Below are 26,719 nucleotides of genomic sequence, written 5' to 3' on the forward strand. Positions count from 1 at the left end.
AAAGCAAGGATAGGAAGGAAAGGAAAGCAAAGCAAGGAAAGGATAGAAGCCTTCGAAATGTGGTGCCACAGAGAATGATGAGAATCAAACGGATCGACCGAGTTGGTAACGAGGAAGTCCTTTAGAAGAGTAGGAGAGAAGAGAAGCCTCACGAAAACCTTTATTAGAAGACGGAACAACCTCATAGGCCATATCTTTAGATACAATGGTCTGATGAATGCAATCTTCGAGGGACGAGTAGAGATCAAGAACTGAAAAGGGAGACCTCTAATAAAATATATGGAACAGGTAAAGAAGGGTCAAGGCCGTACCCAGGATCAAAAATAGGGGGGAAGGGGCAAGCCATGGTAGCTCAAGTTGTAGGTAAGATTTAAGCATGGAAAAGGTGAATGAAATCAACATTTTAAGGGAACTGTAACATCTCCTTGTTAGTTTTTAAAATTATTTGCTTGAAAAAATATTATTTTCCTTATAGAAATTTGCGATTTTTGCTTCTAGGGGGGGGTCCCCTCCTGCTCCTCGCGGGGTATGCCCATGAGGAGGATGTAAAAGAGAAGAAATAATAGGTGTGAAAAGATTTGCTGATAGGAGAATTGAGTGGAGAGCTGGGTCAAACCAATCTTAGGATTTTTAACCAGTGATGATGACATGCAGTAAACCCTCCTCAACATTTTAATATACCTAAAATAAGGAGAATTTTCCTCGGTATTATTTCGGAGGTAAAATAGTTATAGTTAAGACATGGTAAGACAAGGTAAATGCTAAAAAGGATTTGCTCAATACATTCCAACAATATCGAGCTGATGGCGCAAGTTTTTGGAATAAAACAAGGCCTCAGGAGTGAGAAAAAAAGAGCATACCACGATTTTTCGATGACATAGCTGTCGTAACAGAGTCAGTGAAGAATTTGTAGAAGATGAAAATAACAAGGAACTGCCATTAAATGTATCTTATTCCGCGCAATTATTAGAAAGGCTTATGCTGTACCGGAGCATAAAAACGGGTTTTGAGTAGCTCGAGATTTTCTTCCGCTAGCCAGGCCACTCATTTTTTTAAACCTAATTAATCGAACATCGTGCGTGGGAACAGAATCGAGAAATGAGTAAACGGAGAAACGAAGCCACCAAAGCCTGTGGCTTTTGGGAACAAAGGAAATTCCTCAAAAATAAGACCGCCCGGTATTCCGACGGTGATTCTGAGCCGCCATAATGTCCACGAAAAATCATTTTTTTAACCCCTCAACATCTCATCCCCTCAGAAATACAAAAAAGCGCCGAAAACAAAGAAGAGGTTCTCCTGGAGGTTCATTCTTTTTCTCGAGAATCATAATGCGGAGCGGGGGGGGGGGGGGATAGGATACAGTCTGAAGGTTGACGAGAGGAATACAGGATTCGGTGAAAGCGAAAGAATAGAATTGGAAGGCAAGATTGGAAGGAGTGGTAGCGAGCGATTCCGGAAGGATGAGTCCGGGGATGAAGATCGAGAGCTTTAAGGAAAGGGAATGTAACGTTTGATATTTATAAACGATTTTAATTTTTCCTGGTGAAGACTATTGATGAATATTTCTCGGGTTCTCAGCCAGGTTAATGCTTTTATATAAGCCGACGTTTCGAGAGACGACTTGTCTCCCATCTTCAAGGTCGTGTTACTCAATGGAAGTCCAATCACACACTGAACCGGTACAACCGTTTACAAGGACAACAATACGGCTCAGGTGTCGTCAGATTCGCTCTACGTCTTTTGAAATTCTCCACGTTCTTCCCTTGTTTTTTGTCCAGCTGATTACAGGTCTCCATGAAATTGCTAAGATTAAAGCCGGATTCCCGATTGAAATTTTAATTTGATATTTATGTTGCAAAGGGCATGTAACGTTTGATATTTATGTTTATGTTGTGATTACTGTTATTGATATGATATTTGTGTTTAATCTGATGTGGATGTTTAATGAATACTGATGGAATGTTGCCAAGGAGTTATTGAGAGGAGAGAGGGGATTGTTGAGAGGAAAGCCAATGAAAAGGGAACTTGAGGGAGAGAGAGGAGAAAAGAAAATTGTAATTTGAAAAGAATAAAGAGGTAATTGTAAGAAAAGGATTGTCTAACTACAGGTTCATCTAGTCTTGAGATACAGAGGCACGAAAGAACGCTAAATACATTAATTGACAAGAGAAAAAATTACTCAGTACCGGGAATATACGCTATCCACTGCGCGGACCACTACACTATCCAAATTCTTAAACTTCCCAGGAAATTTTTACCGGGGTGCAACGGCGTTACATGCAAGGACCTTGCGGTCCATTGTGGACGGCAACGCGATAGAATATGTGCTTCCAAGAAGCAACTACCTAAAATTCAACTGATGGGGCCTTTTGCCTATTTCCCGGTCAGATCTAATTCGCATGACTTCAATAGCCCCAAATAAAAACCTACTTGTGATGCAAAGAGACCCTAGGAAATAAAATAGGCCGTCCTGTCCCGATTAAGTGAAATTAATACAGCAGTGACTTGTCCTGGATACATCACGTATCCAATCCAACCTTTGCTTAGAAATACACAGAGGAAAAATAAATCATATGCTTCACACCGTTTACTAGCAACACTGTTTCAATGACTAGAACTTTTTTTGTTTTCCTGTTAGTGAGTCCCAGAAAATTTCTCTAGTCCCCTATTTCCTCCAGGACAGCTAAGTGACAAATGGCTTTCACGCCGTGGTGGAACTTTTTTTCCCATCGCAAGAGTAAGAGAGGGACACCCCTCGACACTTTAAGTAGGTAGGACCGTCAGGGAAGAGGAGGAGGAGGATAAAGAAGAGTGGAAGGAGAGGAAGAAGGACTTCATGGAATACGTGGGCCACAGCAGTTTCGGCCAATGCAGCCACCTTAAAAACGGCTCACTGGACGCCAAAATATCCGTGCACCACTCGACTAGCTTTACGACAGACGCGGAAGGACAGAAACAATAAAATGAAGAAACAATATAAAAAACACACTCTTTAAAAAAGCAGTAAAATAAACTTCGTAATATTGCACATTGTATTAATAACAAACCAACGGTTTTAGCCTTTAAAGTTCATTATCTAGATGAAAAAGAACATCTTTTATTCTTTTACCTCTTGACAAAACCTGTAAAAGGTCGAAACCGGTAGAGTTTTTAAATAAATACCTTGTGGAAAAAAACAAAGTTTATTTGTAAATATATCAAATCATCATTCCACGAAGTGAACTCGCATAACCATTGATTTCAGCATTAAACAAGTTATACGCGACGAAAAAAGACCAGAGCAGAGGGGAGGGAATGTCTCCTCTTGAAGGTACGATCTGATGCGAGCATCCAAAGACACCCAAAGACGAAAGGGAGTACATGGGCGTAACTGAGACGTTGATGATGATGACGGAATGACGCTGCCGTCACCCAGGGCGACGAGGCAGCAGAAACAACGGAAGGAAGGGAAGTGCGAAGGATGTTCCGGAAGACGGGATTCGCCCTCTTTCCGCTTGATTGAGACAGTCACCGCGCCGAGAAAGGCTTTTATTAACTGCCTGAAGGGAGGACTTCGGGGCAAACAAAAGACGCTCGACCAAATAGAATTAAGAGCCAACGCCGCCTCCGGAGGAACCGATTAACGGTGAGCAAACGCCTAATAAGGGAACTCAGATGGAAACGTCCAACTTCATGACATCACACTTTCCAACAACTCTCACTAGTGTTCACTTATTTCCATGACAAATAGTCACTGACTATTATTTATACTCTGTTGATAAGCTGTAAAATCCAATCAACCACAAGTGAAGGGAGCAAAGCATTAACGTAAACCTCTTATTTATTTAAATGTCCGAAGCGACCAAAGCAATCTCTACAACTTCCCCAAAGAGGAGTCATATCACTATATGCACTAAAAATTAATAAAAAAATTAAATCAACACCTCCGTTGTGAATTCATGCTTGAAATTTTTATCGAGTTTGTGAAGAGTGCATTCGTATAAAATACAAAAACGATAAATCTCAGTTACTCCAAGCTATAGATTTTCCTGCGTACCTCATGCAGTGCATGTTAAGGTCATGTGTCTTTAAACTATAAAGCCCAGCCAAAAAGAAAAATTCACTGATTATACAGTAAGGCAATGGAAATATAGAACTATTGGAAGCTTCGCCTAGCAGTGCGTCCTCCTAATAATAGTGGTAATTATAGAATACGCATCGAAGGAAAAGTTGCACGAGCTGCTACAGACTATCTTCACGGGATGAAATATAAACTAACGCTACTCCTTTAAATTATGATAAAATTACTCATTATCCCATGAAACTATGAAGGTGAAAAAGAGCACAGATCACTGGGAATGTAGTAATTAATTCTTCTCCCGAATCAAAATATTACTCAGCTGGCTTTGAACTTTCTAAGTTATAATAGTTGATGGTGTCATGCATGGACCGAGTATGATTTTGATCAGGCCATCTTTACTAAATGTAAGTTGGTTTGCAATCTAACATTTTAAGATTTAATTTTGATAGGAGCTATTAGAAGACACATTCAAGTTGAAAGCAGAGCCAAATTACTCACACCGCGGTTATAAATTTAAAAAACCGCAACTATTAACAAGTTACCGGGGTTAAATACTAACGACCCTCTAAAAAAAAGAAGATAAATAGTCCAAATGCCGTATTTTTTCCTCACGAGCCGAGACAAACCGCATCAAATGCCGTCATGACGGACAAATGGAGCAAATTAAAGATCAAATAGCTCTTTAACGTTTTCCTCTTGATTGCTCAGAGACAAAGCCGGTGGGCCACCTCCTTTTTCGCTGCAACAAAAAAAGGCATAAAAAATATAAAACAAACGCCCTGGTCTCATAATTTACTGCACCGTTTTGGAAGAGCAACTGTAACTCGGCGAACTCACGAGTGAGGGCGCGTAAAAATATGTTCCGCCCCCGATGAATTGAGACTGATGGTGGGACCGTAAATCCATCAGTTAACCGACAATCCGCCGCTGCGGACGTGGAGGGAACGATCTGCGCGCCATCCATTCTCCGCGACGGAAAACGGGAGAGAACGCGCGAAGAAAAAAAAGTGAGCGACGGTTTCCGCCGGCAAATCGAAAATAAATTGGGTGCCTTTTGTCGGACATTTGGCAGGAGGAGAGCGAAAAAAACAAGTTCGAGAGAGATCCGTATGGAAAAGATTCCCCCAGTAGGTTTTCGAGTAGGTAGAGTGGACAGTTAGCAATGGCAAAAAAATAAAAATAAAATAAAGCGAGGTCCAAGGGAATGATAGAGATGGCGCTTGGTCAAATTTTTTAACATTGAATGGCTGAGACGAAGAGAGGCAATGAATGCAATCATATTATTATCCACTCGCGTCGCTGACGGACAAATTGATCCGTGTTTCACGGGGAAATAAGGTGTAATTAGGGGTATTAAGCGAAATTTATACACGTGATGATGTGATTTATCAAATTAATCACTTTTCATTGCTATTCCTCGCAAGGGCGTACCCAGGATCATAACTAGGGGGGCCGGCAAGCCATGGTCTAGAGGGGGCAAGCCATGGGATTTATGAGATTATTTCCATTAAAAAAAATAGTTTTACTTTAGTTACATATCTTACTAATATATATCATTTTTCGTGGGTTTAAAGAAAATTTGTTGAATACTTTCGTTTCAATTCAGTACTGATTTTGCTTAAAGACTTTTGCGATTTTTGCTTCTGAGGGGAAGGAGCAGCTGCCCCCCCCTGCCCCTCGCTGGATACTCCCATGATTCCTCGCAATTACGAAAATTATACTGCAAAGTTTTGGAAAAAGTGAGTCGCATCGCACTCATCACCGCGCCGCGGTCATTTTCGAAAACCGATTAAAATGAGACCGAAGAGGTAACAAAAATCAGCCATCTACGGGATGGAATTGGGCCTCCTCCATGCAGTCCGCTTGTGTGTAAACGTTTATCTCGTTTGAAACGGTAAAAAAACACGCGATCTCATACGAATCGGAGTGCGATCTCTGAGGGGTACGTGACTCGGGGATAGCGACCGATCATGCGGACTGTTTTTGTGGGGGGGAGGGTCGGGTTGGGAGCTTTAGAAAAGGGGCCACGCCCGAAATTGGTAAAGGGGCGCGGCCCGAAACTCTTTTCATGAGAGCCGCGGACCCCTCCTTGGCCCACTATGGCGCCGTTATTACGGGGACAATAGGTCTGGGGACTCAGATCCGAGTGCGTACCTACAGCCTCCCGTCCGTAAACCACTAGCACACGGCGGAGTGAGACAGGATATCCGAAATCGCCCGAAGAAGGGAAGATGAAGGACCCTTGGCCCATTAGAGGGAGTGGCAGGATGGGAACGGGGAATTGTTTTATTGTTTCCTAATCAATCCGTGATTGAAAACGTCGAAACCATAAAGTAAATGTCCCCGACAGGAGCAGTCTCTTTTTTTTATTTCGACACTGCAGACTCCATGACAAGCCATGAGAAGGAGAAACAAGGCAGTGATCGTCTTAAAATGTCATGCCAGGGCGAACGTATCTAAGTTGTTTGAAATATTAGCTTCATTTAAAGAATTAAAACCCTGCCCTTAGTTAAAAAAACACCCCACTGAACTAAAAGATAATTTCACTTCGATTTATTTAATATCCTGCTCTCGAAACAGTGAAATCTCCAATGAAAATTTAAAAAAAAATGTATGTAACAGCGCGAAAACAACAGAAACAGTCAACATGATAACAGCTATGATAATTTTTGTTCAAATGAAGTATTAACAGGCCCATCAGCTCAATCAATGCATGCATATGCACCTGCAATAAACCTGCACGAGGAATTGATGAGTTCGCAGGAAATCCTTTCATTAAGTCATAGCTTTCATCAATTATTTTATTGCCAGCGAGAAAAAAATGGATCCTTTATGTCACTTTCAAGATTACTGTTCTCAATTGATCAAGCCATGTAAACAGTTTTACCATCTCATGAATGCGCACTTATTTGTTGTCATTATGCGTAATATTTTATGACCATGTGGTATGCTTGTGACGGACCTCTTTCATGCTGCATGTTGACGATTGATCACCTCCTCTCAAACACCTTTGCAGTGGCTTGCAGGATATTCTGTCGTTGAAACCTGGCGTGAATCCTCGGAGTCTAACGCCGGAACACAACGTAACCCGTGAAAAAGTTTTGAATCGCTTTCAGTTCGCTCGCTGCGGTGTTCGACGAATCGCACAACTTACCTCCACATGCTAGAATAACCCGAGGAAGAAGTCCGTATAAAAATATTTAGCGAACTCACCGGTAGATGGCAGCAGCTTGGCGACCACCGACGGGCTGGTCAGCTCTCCGCCGATCTCCTCGGCCCTGCTCGGCTTCCTCGGGCTCTCCGAAGGCTTCTCCCGATCCGGAGAGTCCCTCGGTTGCGAACTGCCACGGCGGGTCTTGACCACCGACGAGGACGACGGTCTCCGGCCATCCTCGACGTCTTCGCGCGCCGGCGACGGCTCCTTGGACGCCGGCTGTTGCGGCGTCGTCGGTGCCTGGGACGGCTTCGACGTCGTCTTGGTCAGGGTCGCGGGTCTCGAGGGCGTCGAGTCCCTGGGGGTGGAAGGGGCGGCGCCGGACGTCTCTCCCCGGCGGACCAGTCGGATCTGCGCCCTTATCCGGCGCCTCTGATCGTAATCCGTCGCCTTCTCCAACTGCTCGGCGAGGAGGAGAAGAAAAAGCACTCGGTTACACCACTTTTTGAATGGGACGTTTCATTTGTTTTTTTTTTAATACGTTTCTCTTTTTTTATTGGAGGACGAGGAAGAGAGGATGGGAATGTTATTAATAGCGATCGAAGGGTGTTTGTTCTCCGCTGGGATATATTCAGAAGAGTCGAAAGTTGGGAAGGGAACCCCCGGTAGTGGTTTTTGTTGTTTTGAAAGGGGTGCATCATCAAAACAAGAGGGTGGGGAAGTGACGATTGGAGGAAGGGGAGAAAGAAAAGGGAAAGAGATGCTCGATTGATGACTCAGATGCTCGGGAAGGGATACGTAAGGGCAGAAAGAGATGATAGGGAGAGATAGGGAAGAAGAAATTTCACGAGGGCGAGAAGATCAAAGGCGAGACCATGGAAAGGGCTACGGGAGAGAAAGGCTAATCGATGCACAGTTACACTCATAAAAATGCATTTATAATTCCATTACATAATAAAATCAATTACTTCAGGACACACTTCTTGCGCGTAAAATTCAAAATAGATAATATATAAACAAGTTTATCTGATGGAGATGAAATATTTCGGCACTTCAACCAATTAAAAGGTGTCCAGTTAATAATTTCCGAGAAAAATAAAATAGGTCTAGAGCTTATTAATTTCTGTTGATCAGTCATTGGTCATGATTTTATTTTATTCGCATTTTGCCGTTTTAAATACGAGAATTCACGTATCTAACCACTAATAGAGAGTACAACTCTTTTACCATTTACATCATCATTAATTTACGTATGATTAAGTATCTCATTCTAGGGGATGCAATGAGCGATAATAAGACCTTTCCTGTACAATAAGGAGCCAAGGAAAATATGAGCAATAACTATAAATTATTAATTAATTTATTTATTTTTCTTTATAATATAATATTATATTTTTCTTTAAAATATAATATTATAATAATGAAAATGATAATTATTAATGAAAATAATAATAAAAATAATAATAATATTTTAATATTCGATATAATAACTATAAATTAAGATTGACGATAGAATTGGCTTCACAGCTTCGGAGCGTGCATAGAAAAAATTTGCGTGGACCGGACGCCATCTATCGCTCTTCTGATGTACTATATCAGCACACTGTCGCGCATAAGGTATTAAAAATGAATTTACCATTTTACTTGGCGTATCGATTTATTTTCCGTTAGAGTTTACGTTTTTTCATTCCGAGGTCACTTATAAGTGTTTTATTACACGATTCACGGTTATAACTAGAAAAGCACGGTTGAAAGTTCATAAAAAAAATAAAAGAACACTGCGCGTTTCAAATTTTACGCTGATTTTCCGGTTAATTCAAAATCGCCCCAACAACTAACGTTCGCCTGGGCAACATCTTGTCATTCTCTTGGATATTTAAATTGTATTTTTTTTAATTGATGGTGTGACGCTGGTATATAATTCTGTCCTATATCAGAAAACTGTCGCGCATAAGGTATTGAAAAGTCGCAAATTTCACTATATTCCGCGTTACTTTTTTCTATGAACGCAGCAATTGAAGCATGAATGCTGGAAACCCACGCTAAATTCTCTGAATGGATAATTTCATGCCATTTTCTTTCCATAAATCGGCCTTTAGAAGGGTCGGGAGGGAAGGCGTACAGAAAGGAAGAAAGGGGTCGAGGAGTGAGGTACTTTCTCACTTTTACAGTTCATATACAAGAACTATTGTTTTATAAATATTAGTGTGAAGTTAAATGATTTTCAGTTCTTTACTCAGTGTTCAATCTTCCAGCTACTACAATTAAGTTGGGCAACATCGGCTATTTGATACCCATTGTCATTAAATTCTGAGGACTTCTTTTGGCATGCATTATACAATTGATTGCATGACCAATGACAAGCTGGCACCCACAAGTTGGTACATGGTTTAAGTTAGGATCATTAAATTACGTTCCCATTTATAACGTGTCCATTAGCTCCATTCATTTTTGGCCTATGATCTCGTTATTTTGTGCTCAAGTAGAATACACATATTGAAGAAATTTTACGAGGTTGAGAAGATCACCGACGATATATTACGATATGACAAAGAAAATATTTTCTTTCTATTATTGTATTTCCGCAAGTTACAGGGATGAAATTTTTATTTCACGTTTCCAGTGGGCGATATAAGGACATTCCATTTATATAGTGATGCTCGACACGTGGCTCGAGTGAAGAGGAATTCAAAACAAAAGAATGCGATAGTAAAGAGAGATAGGGAATAAGAAATTTTACGAGGCTTGGGCGATCAAAGGCGAGTCAATTAAATAGGGATTACGTCGCGCAGAGCTGTTGAGGAAACCTAACCACGGCAAAGGTTGGCTTCTACTGTTACGCCTGTTAAGCCTGTTACGATAGAGGTTGGCTTCTATTTTCAGTGCCGACACGCTTTCATATTCAATCTCATAACACGACCCATGATGCCAGGGTTCGCTTTGAGTTAGTGTTTAGTTGGTATCTATAATTAAAGCGGGCACAAAAAGTATAATCCGATAAAAAACACAAAACTATTCCGTACTTAATGTCTTTCCATTGAAGAACGTACCTACTAAAAAAAGGGCAATGCATAGGTTTCAGAAAGCCATATAAGTAACTGCGTAAGAATTGTGTTTGCAACGCTTGCGAAAGATTTTTCTTCTTGTTCGTTCATGCAATAAAAACTAGAAGGACAAAATACACGTCTCATTTAATTATTTGAACGTCAGTCACATCTTACGAGTGAAATTTTCATCTGTCCAATAATAATGTTTGCTTTTTATTTTGAAGAGAAACGCCGACGCAGCTTGTAAAACGTCAACATTTTCTGTATAACCATTATTTTCATATTATTAATAAAGCTTTAGGTACTGCATTTCCAATGCGTCAAAACGCTCAAAAACAATAGTAAGTAAACACTTTTACGTTTTGGCCGAAGGCTGAAAAATTAATCATAATTTCGCATAACATAAAACTATTGATTTTACAATCAACACCACCGATATTCACACATCGCAGTTTACTTGACATATAAGTTCCTCTTTTCTTTTCTATACCTCATAGGTTTTTATCGCCTTTTCGTGGGCTCTTACATTAATCCGGTTAATTTTCAAAACCCCATGACCACTAACAAGTTTAACTTTTGAATTTTTTTTTAACTTTAACTCCATGCGAAAAGATAAATCACAGGAAAATAACTGAAAGATTTCTAGGATATTTTAATGAAAGTCTTTCTTCGGTCAGCCTTTTTAATATATTTCAACAGCTTTACCTCAATTGGGCACGGCTGCCACGGACCCAAAATTCACCCAGCAGCGAAATATTGAGATAAAAGTGGCGTAGAATTGCGTAACCGCGATCGTAAATCAAGACACTGAAATGCTCGACAGCGGACGAGTTTCAAATCTGTATGTTTTCCTACTAGGCCATGGGATACACTGTCGAGCCTCGCGGTCCTTGGGAAAACAAATAAGCGTGAGGAGAGGAGGAATGCTAGGGTGCGTGCATGTAGGGTGTGCGCTTGTATATATATTTATAACTCCTCCCCTCGCCTGAGTTACCGAGTGCCAATGGATATGGGCATTTAACGATGCCCGAAAAAGTAACAGAATCATGTGATAACGGAAGTTTCTTTAAGGTATGAGTCCAAATAGTCTGTCACTTGCCTCGGAATATTGTAATTGAAGGGAAATAACGGAACTACCTAATGTATCGTTTACAATTCCTACACATCTTCTTTACCTCACAATTCATTTTTTTTTCAGAAAATAAAATGCTGAGATCAATGCAAAATTTCCTTCATCTGATATACTGCATACATTTTCTCTGGGTAAATATATTCGAAATCTCCCTTAGAAATAGCTGGGCAATTAGTCATGCATTGGGAATGAATTTTTTTACATTGTACGAAATGAAAATTTTAGATTAACACAAGATAAAGATTAAATACCACGGAAAAAGTTTTGAATTTCATTATGGATACATTCTATCAAAGTAGAAACATTGGGCTAGGATAATGGTACTGTCTATCTTTAGCTGCCTTGCCTGACTACACATGTGATAATATCCCGCGAAAGTAGAGCAATGAAGCGGTTGAGCCACACCAATAGCACAGAGAAAGTAAGTACGGAGAGGAAAGTTATTTATGCTGGAGTTTTTTATTGTGTCCAATAGCAAGTATTTTTAATAGTCCTTCCCCACGAGGAAATGAGTGTGAAGAATAAATAAAGGAAAAGAAGCGGTTTAGCTTAGTTGGTCCGCAGTTTGCTGCAAGAATAACATACGAGATGAAAGAAAAGTAAAGTTTTTTTCAGGTTACCAAAAGATCCAGTCAGGTAAGTGTTTAAAGCAAAAAACTATTATGACTGGAACGATAGCTAAGCACGGTTAGTTAAGCGAACTTAATCTCCAATTACATCATACCAGTAAAAGATTTACCAGAAGATATTTTCAAGATGGCCTCCGGGCGAAATTCCTGCTACAAAATGATAAATGGTATAATATATTCTCACTATGTTCTCTCTGTCTATCTTTACTTTGTGCCAATAATATTTTTTTTTGATTTCGCCTATAAGAAAGGAAAAATTGAACATCCTTGATTGCTGAATCAGTCAAAAACAAATACCTACTTTCTCCTGCGAGGACTAATAGTCTTAAGAACACGCGCGGTACCCTTTCTGCAGAGAGTTGAAAAAAATAGCGCAGAACGGGAGGGGCGGAGGATGGAGGAGGAAGGGAATGGAAAACAAGACGCATGTTGTAGTGTTGGAGAGAAGGATGGGAGAATAAGAGCATACGGTCACTTTCTCCGTTCTCATCTGCTGTTGGGAACTGGCAGAGAATCCCCGCCTTTCTCATTGTCTACTCGAGATTCACACCACGAAACATTTCCTAATTTTTCCGGAGATCGGCTAGCTTCTCCGGATGAAAGAGAAAGAAAATAATAAAAAAAGATAGCGAAAGTGAAACAGTTATCTTTATGAACATCTGTCGAAATTAAGAGAGAAGATTATATTATATGTTAAGATGTGGCTCTGCTCCGGAACTAATTAAAACATTATTTTTGTAATGAGGAAAACGGTCAAAAAACATATCCTTCAAGTAGTATCAATGTTTACATTAGGATGAGAATTTAAAATGTTTATAAAAGGCGAATAAAAACCGTAAAACGTACCAATACTTGTAGGGGAATGGATGAATATGCTGGATCAGTGTATTATTTAACCGTAAAATTTTCAGAGGAATATATTTTCGCATAAAGCAGAGAAATAAGTGAAGTTTATAAGTCACACCATTCCTTAACAGTGAAAATTGTAGAACTCAGGACGAGGACGTCCCATTGATATACATCAGTGATCCGAATGTGAAATAAATGAAAAACAGTAAAAAATTACGTTAACATGGCGAAAACTCACCGATACCTCATTATTCCCATGATACAGAAAAAATTGGTTTAGAAGTGAGAATTTTCCTTATAGCTCAGCAAAAGGATATGCTCTTCGTGACTGAATTTAAAAAAAATCCACTCAGTAATCCTCCATTTGAAATAGTTAGCTGGTCGGGGAACCTGCGACTAAAATTGCAGAAACTATTAAAATTATTATGAGATCATCATCTTTTCTTTGATGTCCATTTTTCGTGTTTATGCAAACGATTTAATTGTACCCACTCCTGCATATTAACCTCTCTAATGTTTACAATCTAAAATAAAACAGTATAAATGTTTATAATAAAATACACAATAAGTGCTATAAGCCTTTAGGATTTAAAACAAAAGCTTTCCTTAAAGTAGCCGGTACATAAAAAAATTGCGTATAAACATGAAAGATTGGAGACAAAGAGAAAATGATGATTCCTAACAATCGCTGACTACGCATGCGTAAACAGGAAATTAATAACTGAAACAGTTGAGCTAAAGTGTCACTACTCTTGATTTGAGTTGACAAAATTATGGCAATTTCCGTTATTTATCTCCGTACGACGAAATCTATTAGGAACAGAGCTTCCACCGGTCTGCATGTAAGACGGAAATGGCACTGACGGATCGTAAGAAAACGTAATGTAACAAGTTTTCAAGCGCTTCCACAAAACAGATGCCGCTTCTAAAAATACCTCAGTTCAATAGGATTCCCACATCCGTCATCTTCCACGATTGAGGGGACGCGAGCATGTCAATCATTTTAACCCTCTTAATGGGATGGGAGAGCACGGATATCAAAGTGCGTGCCAATAAGGTCAGCACGCAATTGCACAAGTGCATTTCCAGAAATTAACCTTCAAAATATTTACACAGTTAGCTACGTAAGATTCTTGAAACCTGGCGCCAATATTTCACTACAATAGCCTCACAATCGCTTATTTACAACTTCTCGTAGATATCGTTGAAAATATGACCCTTCCACACGAGAAATCCTTCAAAGTTAGGAATCACAATAAAGTATTTAGAATGCACATAAGTCAAACAAAATACATTTTTCATTTACTTTTCTAATAGCCTGAGTTGGTGCTTTTATTTAACTAATGTATACTGGTCTAAGAAATACCACAAACTCACTTAAGAAAGCAGCATGGTCAGACACCTATGTTGCACTTATATCAATTTTTAGGTAATGACCCACTTGTGACAGTTAACCCTGTCAAGATAATTATTTAAGATATCATACAATTTTTTTCTAAACTCATATCGGCATGGCCAAAATAGCCACATCAAATTTATAATTTTATAAAGTTATTCCCATTAAATTTAGCATGGAAAGGCACATTTTATAATGGACAGCCGGTGAAGAACCAGAGAATATTTTTACATTTCCATGAAAATGGCATTTCCTTCCTTGGCATCTCCTATGACGACACGCTCAAAAATGAGAAAATTGTGAACGACCCTCATTACACTTACAACTAACCTAACTGTCTAAGTTTATTTACCCCATATTTAAATACTATCGACCATCAAAAAACTACGATATGAGTTTCTGGGCATTTTGCGGATCCCACCCCAAATCTTTACATAACACCTCCTCCTAGGGGTAACTACCCATGCCAAAATTTTACGACTACTGTGCAAAGTGCTCATTGCAAAAGAAGACAGTTCAAGAAATGAAAGGATCAGTTAAAAAATAATTAATAACTGTTAATATCAATTAATAATCGATTTTCGAACATCAACGGTAGCTATTTACCATGAAGATAGATGGCCTATTTATTAAGATAAATATAAATCTACATAAAACCAACGGAAATAAAATGGTAGGCAACTTGATAATACCACAACTGCTTAGATAAAGTTATAATATTTCTTCACGGATTGAAGTCAATGTTAAAGCGGATTATGACCAAGTTGCAGAACCAACCCAATTGGTTTCTACCGAGAGCTTTTAGACGAATGCTAATGAGTTCAATCATACACTAGAATCAAAATAACATTCCATATCTTGGGAGTAAAGATATCATTGTCAGATGCTACAAATGGTGTTTTTCAGCCTTATTTCCACTTTAGGGCTGAACTTGCACGCTCAAAACATGACCCAGAAAGGAAATAACATTTTTGAGAATCCACGCTTCAAGAGGGTGCTAAAGAGGTAGACAATTAGCGTACGAAGAGCTAGAACACCTCATTACTTAGCTTACATTAGGATCACTGAGGTTGGTCGAACCGCTCACATAGTTTTTATTTCACATGTTCATGGTATTAAGGTCATGAATGAAGATATTTTCATTGAATTGGACAAGTAAATAGGATTTTTTATCCAGAAAAGTGACGAGTTAAATGTTGTATTCAAGCATACCAGGCGTCACATAGTAAAAGCTTTTTTTTATATTATTGCTGAGAAGTGCGCACATCCACAGCGTTTTTTCGTGAAAAATGCTACCGAACGGTAAAAAATTATCTTAAGTACAAAATGTTAGACACATTCTAATACAATTACCTCTCGAGCTTCAGCGAATCTGTCGTGTAACAGGCAACACAATCAAAACATAATAACTGGTCCACAGAATTTGATATTTAAAAACCTTGAACATTACTTTCGTTGTCGAAACCTAGGTCGGACAATAATAAAATGTTGTGGACCATGGAAACGCTTTTCTGCCATTATGATAAAATATACTCTGTTCAATTCGACCGCTGTCAATTTCCTTCCATTTTATGCATCTATTTCCAGTTCTTTCCCTCCCATTACCATCGTGCATCATATTTTCTGTCCGTGCTCTTAGGTACCCACTAAACGCTTGGATGTATTGTGCAACCGCATTCGGCGATACGTCTAGAGTAAGCCGTCCAAACCCCTCCAAGGCCTGGATCGAACGCAAGCCGCGACGGAAATCTATCTATAAGCGGGCTGACGGTTCCGCGAATCGTTTGAGCCACCACCACCACCTCCCCGCCCTTAGCATCCGCTCTCGAAGAAGCAAGGGGAAACATGAAGACGTGCTGTCTGGAAAGTTTCGCGCTCTCCTATATAGAGTTGGATCCGTGCTGCACGCTCTCTCCCTTGTAACCTCCGATGAGTCCTCTACGGAAGAGAGAGGAAGATGGTCGTGAGAGGGGGTTGGATACGGGTGAGAGACGAAGGATCGTATAAACATAAAGGAAACAGACGAAGCGAAGCACCAGGGAGTCAGGATAACTTGGAGCCTATACTTTTAATATAAAAAAATGACGCGGCCCAAAAGTTTTTATTTAACATCACTATACTTATAGATGTACTATATAGTTGTACTATACTATACAGTGTACAGTATATATACAACTAGAATCTCGATATCTAGACACTCCGGGGAAAATCGACAAGCCTGACACGCTTTTTCCTCACACCCATAACGAATTTTTGAGGGGGCTCGGGCCCCCTCAGGTCCCACTGAGTCGGCGCCACTGTCGACAGATGTTCCTACGAAGTTTCACATACCATTCATTAAGCTCCTTTATTGTTATACATTATTGGTAGTATCGATAATGAACTATACACATTATATATAACCCTATGAGGGAGTAGTGTAGAGAACTGACATCCAGAGGACTCTGGTACACCATACCGCCACCTGCTCCTGGACGATGTCGGCATTCCTATGGCTGACTCTGCGCGGCGCAGACGACTCCGCGATAATGACGCAGGTCAAGAGGGATTAACTCGGGCGCTGCAAATTGTTTGGTCCATCACGTTTGATGAGGGCCAATGAACTCATCTAGGCAGCCGACGGCCAACGCGGATACGTCTAACGTATCCACCCACAAGCAAGCCCGCCCTCGCATAAAAAAATCACAACTTCTTGTCGCTCTCATTGTCTCCTTCACGAAAGTGCCGGGGACCGCAGCGGCATAAGGAGAAGGAGCGCACTATTTCACGCTGGCGACTGAGGCCTACAGTTCGCTCATTCGACAGATGCTCCTACGAAGCTCCACATACCATTTATTAAGCTCCTTTATTGTTCGCGGGAAAAATATTCCCATAATTATACGTTAGATAAAATATTTCTCTTAATCTATCGTTGCTGTCAGACCTATAAATATGATGGGGTTCTGAAATGTTGTTCTCCCCATCGCCATGAAAGATATATAATATATTCTGAATAGCTTTAGCAATCTAAGCCTAATGTGCATCCTAAGACCCTCTCGCGGGTCCCAGCCTAATTCCTTTAATAGATGTGTAACTATTTCTGTACTCTCGTTACAGTTTTTGATGAATCGCGCAGCTTACCTTTGTGTTTCATTTAGTTCACGGATTAAGTATTTCTGCGCAGGATCCTATACACTCGCTATATTTTCAAGGTGTCGCGGTACGAAAGCGAAATTGCTAGATACAACGACACCCGGTCAGACCAGAATAAGGAAAGATAAGTACACGTACATCCTATCTCGCAAATAAAAGTACTAGTTTGTGATAGAAAACGAAAAGTTAGCGCAGTAAGTGATTCATGCATGAGTTAAAGCAAGCCAAGAAATGCATGCAGATAACTTCGATATCATTGACAATTGTAGTAAATTATTAACTATACATGCAGGGACTATTTTACCTCGTCCTAGTCAAGGTATCCTAAAGCTTAACTATCGCTGGTGTTATAGTGCATTATTTTACGTGGAAAAAACGACATCTTAAATTTATCGGTTCAAAAGTCTAAATGGCAATGGAGGGATCCCCATCACATATTTTCTAGCGATGACGACATTTCCTACGCTCGGAATCGAAGACGGGAATCCGCGGGGCAGAAAGTGTTCGCCTCGCACGGCCGTCTCTTCGCTTGTCACGCGCGATTCCTTTCATTTATGGATGGAAGTGAGGATGAGCTCAACGCTCCGATGGATGGAGCGCAGGACATTGAGCAGACAGGCCGGTCGCACACCCTGAAGCAATAAAGGAGGCCACTGTTGCTGTCATGCCCATCGCGGACGGATAATGGCGCATTATGACGCCCTGGAGTAACTGCAAGGGACCACAACGGTCCTTTTAATTCCGTGCCATTACGTCCGCATGGAGCAGTTTAAAAGAATTGGGTCGAACTTCTTCTCGACGAAGAGCCTTGACTTAAATGAAAAAAAATTAAAGTACCTATAATTCAGAAAGGATGGCAATACCAGGCTGATGATTATACTTTGTGTCGAAACCGGTCGAATCAATAAATAACTGTGGAACCTCATAAATTGCCTTTCCTTTCTGAATTATCATGAAGGAGCCCTATCCTGTTTCGCGAGATACAGTTCAATTAATAAAGCGTAGTTGTTTTTAAAGTTTCTTGGATTCGTGTTTTATGCATCTCAAACTTGCAACAGAGGATAAATTTTGGCAAAAGTCCTAAAAGAGCTTGTGAATGTTTTTTCGATATCGGATAAAGAAAATTCTCGAATACTATATCAACTTCGAAAATATGAAAAATCATGTACTTATCTCATCATGGCACGACATCATAGTATACGCGCCAGGAAAGGAATGAATTTACGATCATTTGCGACAACCGTAGATCTAAAGGTATGGCAGGATTATAGAATTACTCATTCAACATGTACATTAATAAATTAGTGTTGAAGCAAGACTCAGCTATTGTCTAATCCCTTAAATATAATCCTTATAATTCATTTTCCTCACAACAGACCAAATATTCAAACTCTAAGGCACCTGTCTCAGATCCCACTCTTTTCCTTTTCAAATTGTAAAATACAAACAAAAGAAAGACGAACTCCTCAGAGTAAAAGTAATCGTTTTCTTCATTTTCGGAGGATAAAACTGCCAAATTAATCATGAAATTTAAAATATGAGTATGGGTTTGAGATGTAGGTCTGGAGAGGAGTCGATAAGGTGAAATGGACGGAAAGGAGGAGGAACGACGAAGTGCTGGACATGGTGGGTGAGGAGAGGCAGCTTTTTAGATGAGATACGGAGGAGACAGAAGGTGTAAATGGAGCGAGTGCTTAGCGGGGAGGGGATTTTAAAAACAGAATTAGAAGATTGTTGGATAAACGAGGGAGAGGAAGGAAGAGGATAGGATTTTTAGATGGAATGAAATTGAGTGGGCCTTGTGAATTGAAGAGGGAGTCCAAGAGAGGACTGCCAGAATAATTCCTTAACACCCCAATGAATATTGAAATAAATACATGCAATTTTCCACGATTATAAAATTTAGTACGACCTAGGTTTCAGCGTTATTACATCATCCTCGAGGTTATGGAGTAGATGGAAGGTATGGATGGTGCTACTACTTAGCTGGGAGAGGATGTTGAAAACAGTCGGTATTAGGCGGTAGAATGCTGGAGAAACGATATTCTACGATTATAAAATATATAATGCGACCTATGCTTCAATGTTGCTAAATCATCTTCAAGGAGTAGTAACATTTAAAACCTGTATTGTAATAAATTTCAAAGTCATGGAAAATTGTTTGTTAATTAAAAAAAAAGTATTTACGTCAACATGGAAAATTCCCACTCCATCACACTTGAATCTATAGATTTTACATTCGATGGAAGCCTACCTCAATCTGTAGAATACCTTAATGATAATTTACTACTAAGTCTGAGCTCAGTAGAACGAGAAGAGAAGCGTGGAGCGCGTTTACTTAGGTTTAACTCAAAATTTCCATGACTGTGTTGCCCTAGTTTCATGCTCCCAGCGATCTGTCTCATTTTTTACGTCGAAAAAAGTCCGCTCTTCCCGGAGGACGACCTTTGTTCCGCTTGAGCCCGCGAGAGCATGTGTAACGCTCAACACGCCTCGCTGAGATCACGGAACCCAAGCACAGTGACGATTTCGCACGTGCGCCGAAACGGCAAAGTCTCGCGAGCACATTCACAGAGCATGTCTCGGAGCGAAAATGTTAGAACGCAAATTCCAAAGCGTACACCATACTAAGGTTTAATCAATCTGGACGCCTCGTTTTAAATTTAGAGAGGAAAGAATTTTTTAAGGCCGTTTCACTCGGTGAACGTCATTGTACAATATGTCGTATGCATGAAGACCCAGTCAGGATTGCGTCGTGTAAAGCGGTGAATTTGCTAGAACCAGGGATGGCAATTAAACTAAACGAAAATGTTTCGTTTCGACCCGGAGGGAAACGAAAATACGAGGCCAAGGTTTAGTTTCGTTCCCGCACGAAATTAAAATGACCAAGGAGTTAGGTTTCGACCTGGGACGAAACTTTACTCCTGGGAACGATACTAAATTAATCGAAACTCCGCTGCTCATAGTTAAGTTTCGATCCCAAAAGTTGAGTGGGAAGGGGGTTAAGAGGGAATAGTTTCGACCCATTACGTTTGACATACGTGTAGAGAAGTTTAAAACATTGAGCTTAAAAATCGATTGGACGGTTCGCGTTCCTACTCACTGTATGCATGAATTTTTGACAAGTTATTAAACATTGATAAACCAATTACCACACTAAATTCTCGGTTTTATTTTACAAACTAGTAGTTTTATTTGCTTGGTAGCATGTTCGTGACCAAATAGGAGGGAGCTTAAAACCTTAGCACTCTCCTATTTTCTGATCTGACCGCGTGCTGTCCTGAGTGAATTGCAAAGGCCTGTGCCCGGCGAAGTAGCGCGTTTCGGTTCAACGCTAGGATGAGTGCTGCATGCCCGGCGTGGAATTACTCCGTGTCTGTGGCGTAACTATGGGAGGGATGTGGGAATAGACCCCCCCCCCCCCCCCAAAGCCTCAGAGAAAACAAATTTAGCAATATTGCCCAGTTTTGACATATAATAACTGGATCTGCTTAAAGCTAATTATTTGTGACAAAATGATGTAAAAGGTATACCTAGGCAAGTCATTTTTCAAAAATTTTCCCGGAACCCCTTGCCTGGGGGAGGGGGTCGCCACCCCAGGCCATCCCATCCCCCCAAAGCATATTCCTAGTTACGCCACTGCTCCGTGCCACACACCCCGCTGATGGTTTGCGCGGAACCTCTTATGGTTTACCGAAAGGTTTAGATAACAATTGTACCAGCGATCGTCCTAATGAGAGTTGGCAGAACTAGCTGTGTGAATGCATGTCTGGACATTAGTTCACGTAGTTCCTAAAGTTACCACTTTACGATGGTTAGGCGCTGGGAGACCGGAAGAGGAAGCGACAAGAGAAAGACGAAAAGTTCTTGAAGCTCCCTTCGCTCTATTTTTTTCATGGATTTGTCCAAGTAAGGAAGAATGTGGGTGGAGGAAAATTAAAATTCGTTAAATACACGTTGGCAAAGTAATATCTTGACCCTGAATACCTCAGCAGCTTTGGTAACCGTCAATTTCTCTTTCACTTTAGATGTCAGCACTAGGGGGCAGCACAGGTTTTACCATCGTTGTGTGAATGCACGATAGTTCCCACGATTGCTAGAACAATCGTAATTTGAACGAGGCATTAGATGTAGATGTCGGTTCAGAAGACCTCCTTCAGTCCGTTTCGTCGCGATTTGAGAGCGGCTATGGACAGAGAAGACGCGAAGTCTCAGAGGGAAGGCATTCCGCGAGGTCACTGGGCTACCGCTCGCTATGACTGTGTTTACATTTCCAGGCACGTCTACGTTATTCAAAAATAAACACGTGACACCCACAAACTCCTCATCCTTGAAAATAAAACATGCGTGATTGGTATACGCTTGTAAAAAATTCTTATCCTAAAGGCTGTTTTACACGGGCCACGTTCTTCCACTATCTGACGTGTGTACGAGGGCGCAGTCAAAATTGCGTCGTGTAAAGCTAGAGCACATATGAGAATGCGTGGATATGAAATGGCAAAATAGACCCTGTTCTACTTTCGTTCATGCATTCGCGTAATTCCACGCCATTTTAGAAATTAATGCAGTTCTAACGTGCGCAATTCCGTGCCCCGTGTAAAACGGCTTTAAGAAAACCATGCGATTTTTTTTCTCGAGGACAAACTTCGTGTCGCAAGATTGTCCAGCGTGAAACGAGACAAGTGGACTAAGAACATCACGTAGCGATGCAAAAACAAGTTTTTCTAAAGACTACCAAGTGATTATATAGAAAGTAAGATTATCCACTTAGCTTTGAAAAAACAAAACACTGCTATTTTAACTGTTTATTACCACGCTGCTTGGGTCACTGGTTCCCGTAAATATAAGATGTAGTCAAGTTATTTCATATTTTGGGATTAAAATTTTCTTCTACATTTCAGTATTGTTGTCGTCATTGATAGAGAATCATAAAAATCACCAATTTTATCCAGAGTGACCAACAATGAAAAACTAGCAGAAAAAATTAGGAACCAAAAAAGAGATAAAGCAAAATTTTTGGAATTATATCAGAACATATTCGAGGATTCCCATCCATATACATATCCGACATCAAAAGCTGTACTTATGCCCAAGATAATAAAAAAATATCCATACGATCTGTCGATATGCCCTATAAACGTGAGCGTTTTATTTAACTCATATAATTCAATTCAATCATATCGCGATATTGGTACCATTAAAAAAAATCTACATTTCATTTCATGCAAACAATGGATGTCAAGTGGCATGATTGTTCCCATTGCTAAAAAAGTATAAATCCATTCCAAGTATATAATAGAATAAATCATCGATCAATTGGACCCGAAGTGACAAAGAAATTATGAAAAAATTATTAAGAAACGCAACTCGAGAGAAAGCCTATGCCGAGTGACGGAAAAATATCGGTCAAAATCGATTTTTTGAGCAATCCATGTATAATGGAAATAAAATGCTCGATTTTTCAACAAAAATCAAAATTTGAACTGATCGAAAAAGTCGGCGGTTATTTATTTTTAAAATATAGTTTTTGTACAAAATCATGTTTATTATACGTTCAAATAAAAGTCAAAATACTCATATGAGACGTAAAAGAAATCTCAAAACATCTGCTTGGAATATATGCTTGAATCAATTGTAGAAAAAATTCACCAATGCACGCACATTGAAATTTAGGGAACAGTGCTTGGAACTAATGATGACTAACTGATTAAATCACCGTTACTGAAAAGTAGCAGTCACTGTCGGTGATTTAACACTCGAAATCACTGTGATTGGATCACTGGATTCGGTGAAGGCTGCTATCAAGTGATAAGCGATATATCGCTACCTGTGATTGAAGAGAGGTAGCCGATCACTGCCCGTGACTCATTAAATCACTAAATACTCGAAATCACTGCAACTATGAATACGGTGAAGATAGTTCTGGCTGCTACCACTGCTACCAACAGTATTATAAAGAATAACTCATTCATCTTTTATTGTGAATAAGACATTCTTTACGAAATATACAGCTAACTGTTTGAATCATGATGGTTTGAATATAAAATATGTTTTAAAAAAATTACGACGGGATTTTAATGAATGCCCCTTATCAATTCATTCACCATATCAAATTTACTAAACTATCGTAAGGTAAACTTAGAATCAGCACTATTTCCCCCCAAAAAAATGACTAATTTCCCAATTTTCAATAAGTTAATTCGTTCATTTTGCGGAGAGCTCATTCATTGGAATTGGACAAAGTAGCAGGAATAGCAGCGCCACAAATCACCGCTGACTTTTAAGAGTGATTCTCCTCGGTGATCACAATCACAGTTAACAATCGCCGTTACTGATGAGTAGCAGTCACAGGTAACGAAGTGATTGGAAAATCACAGTTCCTCCCATCACTACTTGAAACCATTCCAGCATCGATCGAACATTTAACACCAAGATCAAGTCTCGATATCTATTGCCTCGATTTTTGACCGTGAAAACTCGATTTTCAATTTTAATCGAAATCGATTTTTACATATGACTAACCCTGACGTACTTTCTTCTAGTTTACAAGAAAAAAGGTACTCCTCAACGCCCCTCATTAAGATGGCACTAAAATGGTCAGTACGCAGTTCCTTGTACTGCCGAACCGACTCCTCTCCGCTAATAGCGAGATAAGGAAGGATCGTACTTTCCCTTTCTTTCGCCTTCACCCTTTCCTCTCCGTCTCCGAGGCGCCAACGACCTTGGCCGATGACGCACCGCGGAATCTCGCCTCGCCAGCGCGAAAGAGCGGCCTCCTCGTTACAACCGAGTCACTCGCATACGAACAAACTACTATTAGAACAAAACGTGCTGACGCCTTCAAACAGTGGCGCAGCGAGGGGGGGTTTTGGGGGAGAACCCCCCCCTCAGCTCAGAGAATTTTTTAAGCTTCATCCATTTTACTTAATTGGATTGATATTACTGATAGAATAGTGTAAGGATTAATAAAAAATATCCCTCAGAAAGCCGTAAAACTCACCATTTTGAACCATTTATCTTAAAATTCCGCAATTTATTAATCTCGCACCTACCGCTTATCATGGTGGGTATTCCATACCCCCACACACCCCGGTATTAGTTGCACCTAAACCCTTCCCCAGACTTAATTCATAGCTACGCCCCTGCCGTCAAATACCTGATTTTCCTATCCTACATAAAAAAAACGCTCTCTGCTCAATGAAATTTACCGTGAAAGGATGTCAAGATCAAGTTCAAGTAACTGTATCTAATCTACAGCACTAATGGTAAATATTGAAATGAATGGAATGACGTGAAAAAACTTACTTCACGAAAGCATTGGATGGAACGCGGATTGATAAATCCACTTCGCTTTGCAAAAAACAAAATACTACTGTATTTACTGTATATTTCCGCGCTTCGTGGGTCACCGACCCCCGTGAATATAAGATGAACTTATGTTATTTCATATTTTGAGACCAAAATTTCATTCTGCCTTTCCATAATGTTTTCGTCAAATACATGATTTTCCTATACTGTATAAAAACACCCTCTCAGCTCGATGAACTTCACTATGAAAGGATTTCGAGATAAAATTCAAAAAGCTGTATTGGATCTGATATCAACTTAACTTCACACCGAACAGGGCTAACAGTAAACATTTCAGTGTCTCAATCCGGAATCGCCAAGTTCACCACGATCCAATGCAATAAAAATATAGACATTGATTTAGCAAAATATGAAAGCCTTTAGACGGGGTCATCTAACCCACGAGCTAAGGCTTACACTCAAGTTCACTTCATTCCAAGTATAAAGGGTTTCTGTAAATACAACTAGCAGCCTGTTACTCTAAATAAGTAAAGATAAACATGTAGATACCACTTCAAATTAGTGATCAGTTGTGAGCCTGATGCTTTGTTCCTCTGGATGCTCTTCAAGGTCTCTTTCAAGAAGGAAAGATATTTATCTGGTGGATTAACCCGAAGAATAAACTTATTCGATTAAATTGGAGTCGCCGTGCCAAAAAAAATTTCGAGGCAAATAATATTTTTCCTTTATTATTGTTACTCCTTCATGCATTTCAAGGTTAAGTACTTTTATATTCAACGGAGTCACAGTGAGACCTCAAACATTTCGAATTATTCATGTAATAAATTGATGACCAAAAATAAAAAAATGACCAACTCTAATTAAAAAGACATTTGACACGATCGAAAAATATCACGGTTCAAAGAAATTTTGTCAAAAATAGCAATGGAAAGAAGGATCAGCTACAGATACGCCTATTGAAATATATGTATCCTAGTATTTTTTTAAATAAGCAGAAAATAAAAACTGGAGATAAATACAAAGCGGATATAAAATAATATAGTACAATACGAAATTTTATAGATAAATGTGAGTTATACTATCATTGGCTTTCATCCTCATACGTAGCGGATATTGGTATAGGTAAGCGAGTTTCAATAGTACACGTATTGAGGGGAATATATCGATCACAAACACCCATTTGTATTAAAAAAAAGACTATGAAATTCCTATGGATGACAGCAAATGTCTTATTTGAAGTCCTTCGCATGGAATAATAACGAAGTCACACGTATCCGTTTCCAATCCATTGGAACGTAGACAAAATCCTCCTCTCCCAGCTAAGGAAGGCCTGCGAAGCGGAGGTCAAAGATCGTCCTCACGAAGAAAGAAAAAGAGGTTCTCCGGCACGCTATTTGTCAACGGCAAACGCAAGAGGGACCTTTTCCGTGTCCCGTGTGATCGAGCCGAGTCCGTTGTTCACGCGACAAACAGCCTTCGTCTCATGCGTTCACCCTCGTAAGGGAGGAGGAGTTTTCCAGTTCCCCGAACGGAACGGCCGAAAACATTGATGAATGAGGAATGGGAATGTGCAGACGCCATCTTTTAAGAAGCCCGTTTCAGAGGTCTTCTGAATTAACGGCGAACGCGGGACATTTGAACACTGAGCGACATGCGAAGTAAGACGTCCAGTAGTGTGGGTCGAAAAATCACTTTTTTTTTGGGATCCAATTTTCCCCACGCGGCAAAGTTGCAAACATGTATCAGGGTCTCAGATCGGAATTTTTTTTCAAAATCGGGTAATATTAACCACTGCCACCCAAGCCCTTAATTTTAAAATTTTAGAACTTGGTTAATATTATCCCATTTTGAAAAAAAATCGGATCAGAGACCCATATACTTGTTAAGTAAAAACTTTTGAGCTATGTCGCCGCGTCAATTTTTGGGTGGCCCCTACGTTTCCCGACCGATGCTGGTCGCTTTCCCAAGGAATTCTTTTGGGATTCTCAAGGAATCCCGTGAGAAAGCGACCA

The 26,719-nt window shown here is 40.0% G+C and overlaps 1 protein-coding gene across 8 annotated transcripts in view; it reads right to left on the reverse strand.

Annotated features, from left to right (window-relative positions):
* Window positions 1–26,719, reverse strand: part of LOC124159450 (mucin-12-like) — a 271,706-nt gene that overhangs the window by 174,468 nt on the left and 70,519 nt on the right. For all 8 annotated transcript variants that reach the window (XR_006864964.1, XM_046535262.1, XM_046535263.1 and 5 more), the window contains one exon: window positions 7,274–7,673. Coding sequence is in view for 7 of the 8 variants with exons in the window: in XM_046535262.1 (XP_046391218.1) it covers window positions 7,274–7,673 (400 nt within the window). In the remaining variant the exon portion in view is untranslated. The remainder of the gene's footprint in view (window positions 1–7,273; window positions 7,674–26,719) is intronic.

Source organism: Ischnura elegans, chromosome 5 (genome assembly GCF_921293095.1).
Source record: "Ischnura elegans chromosome 5, ioIscEleg1.1, whole genome shotgun sequence".
NCBI lineage: Eukaryota > Metazoa > Arthropoda > Insecta > Odonata > Coenagrionidae > Ischnura > Ischnura elegans.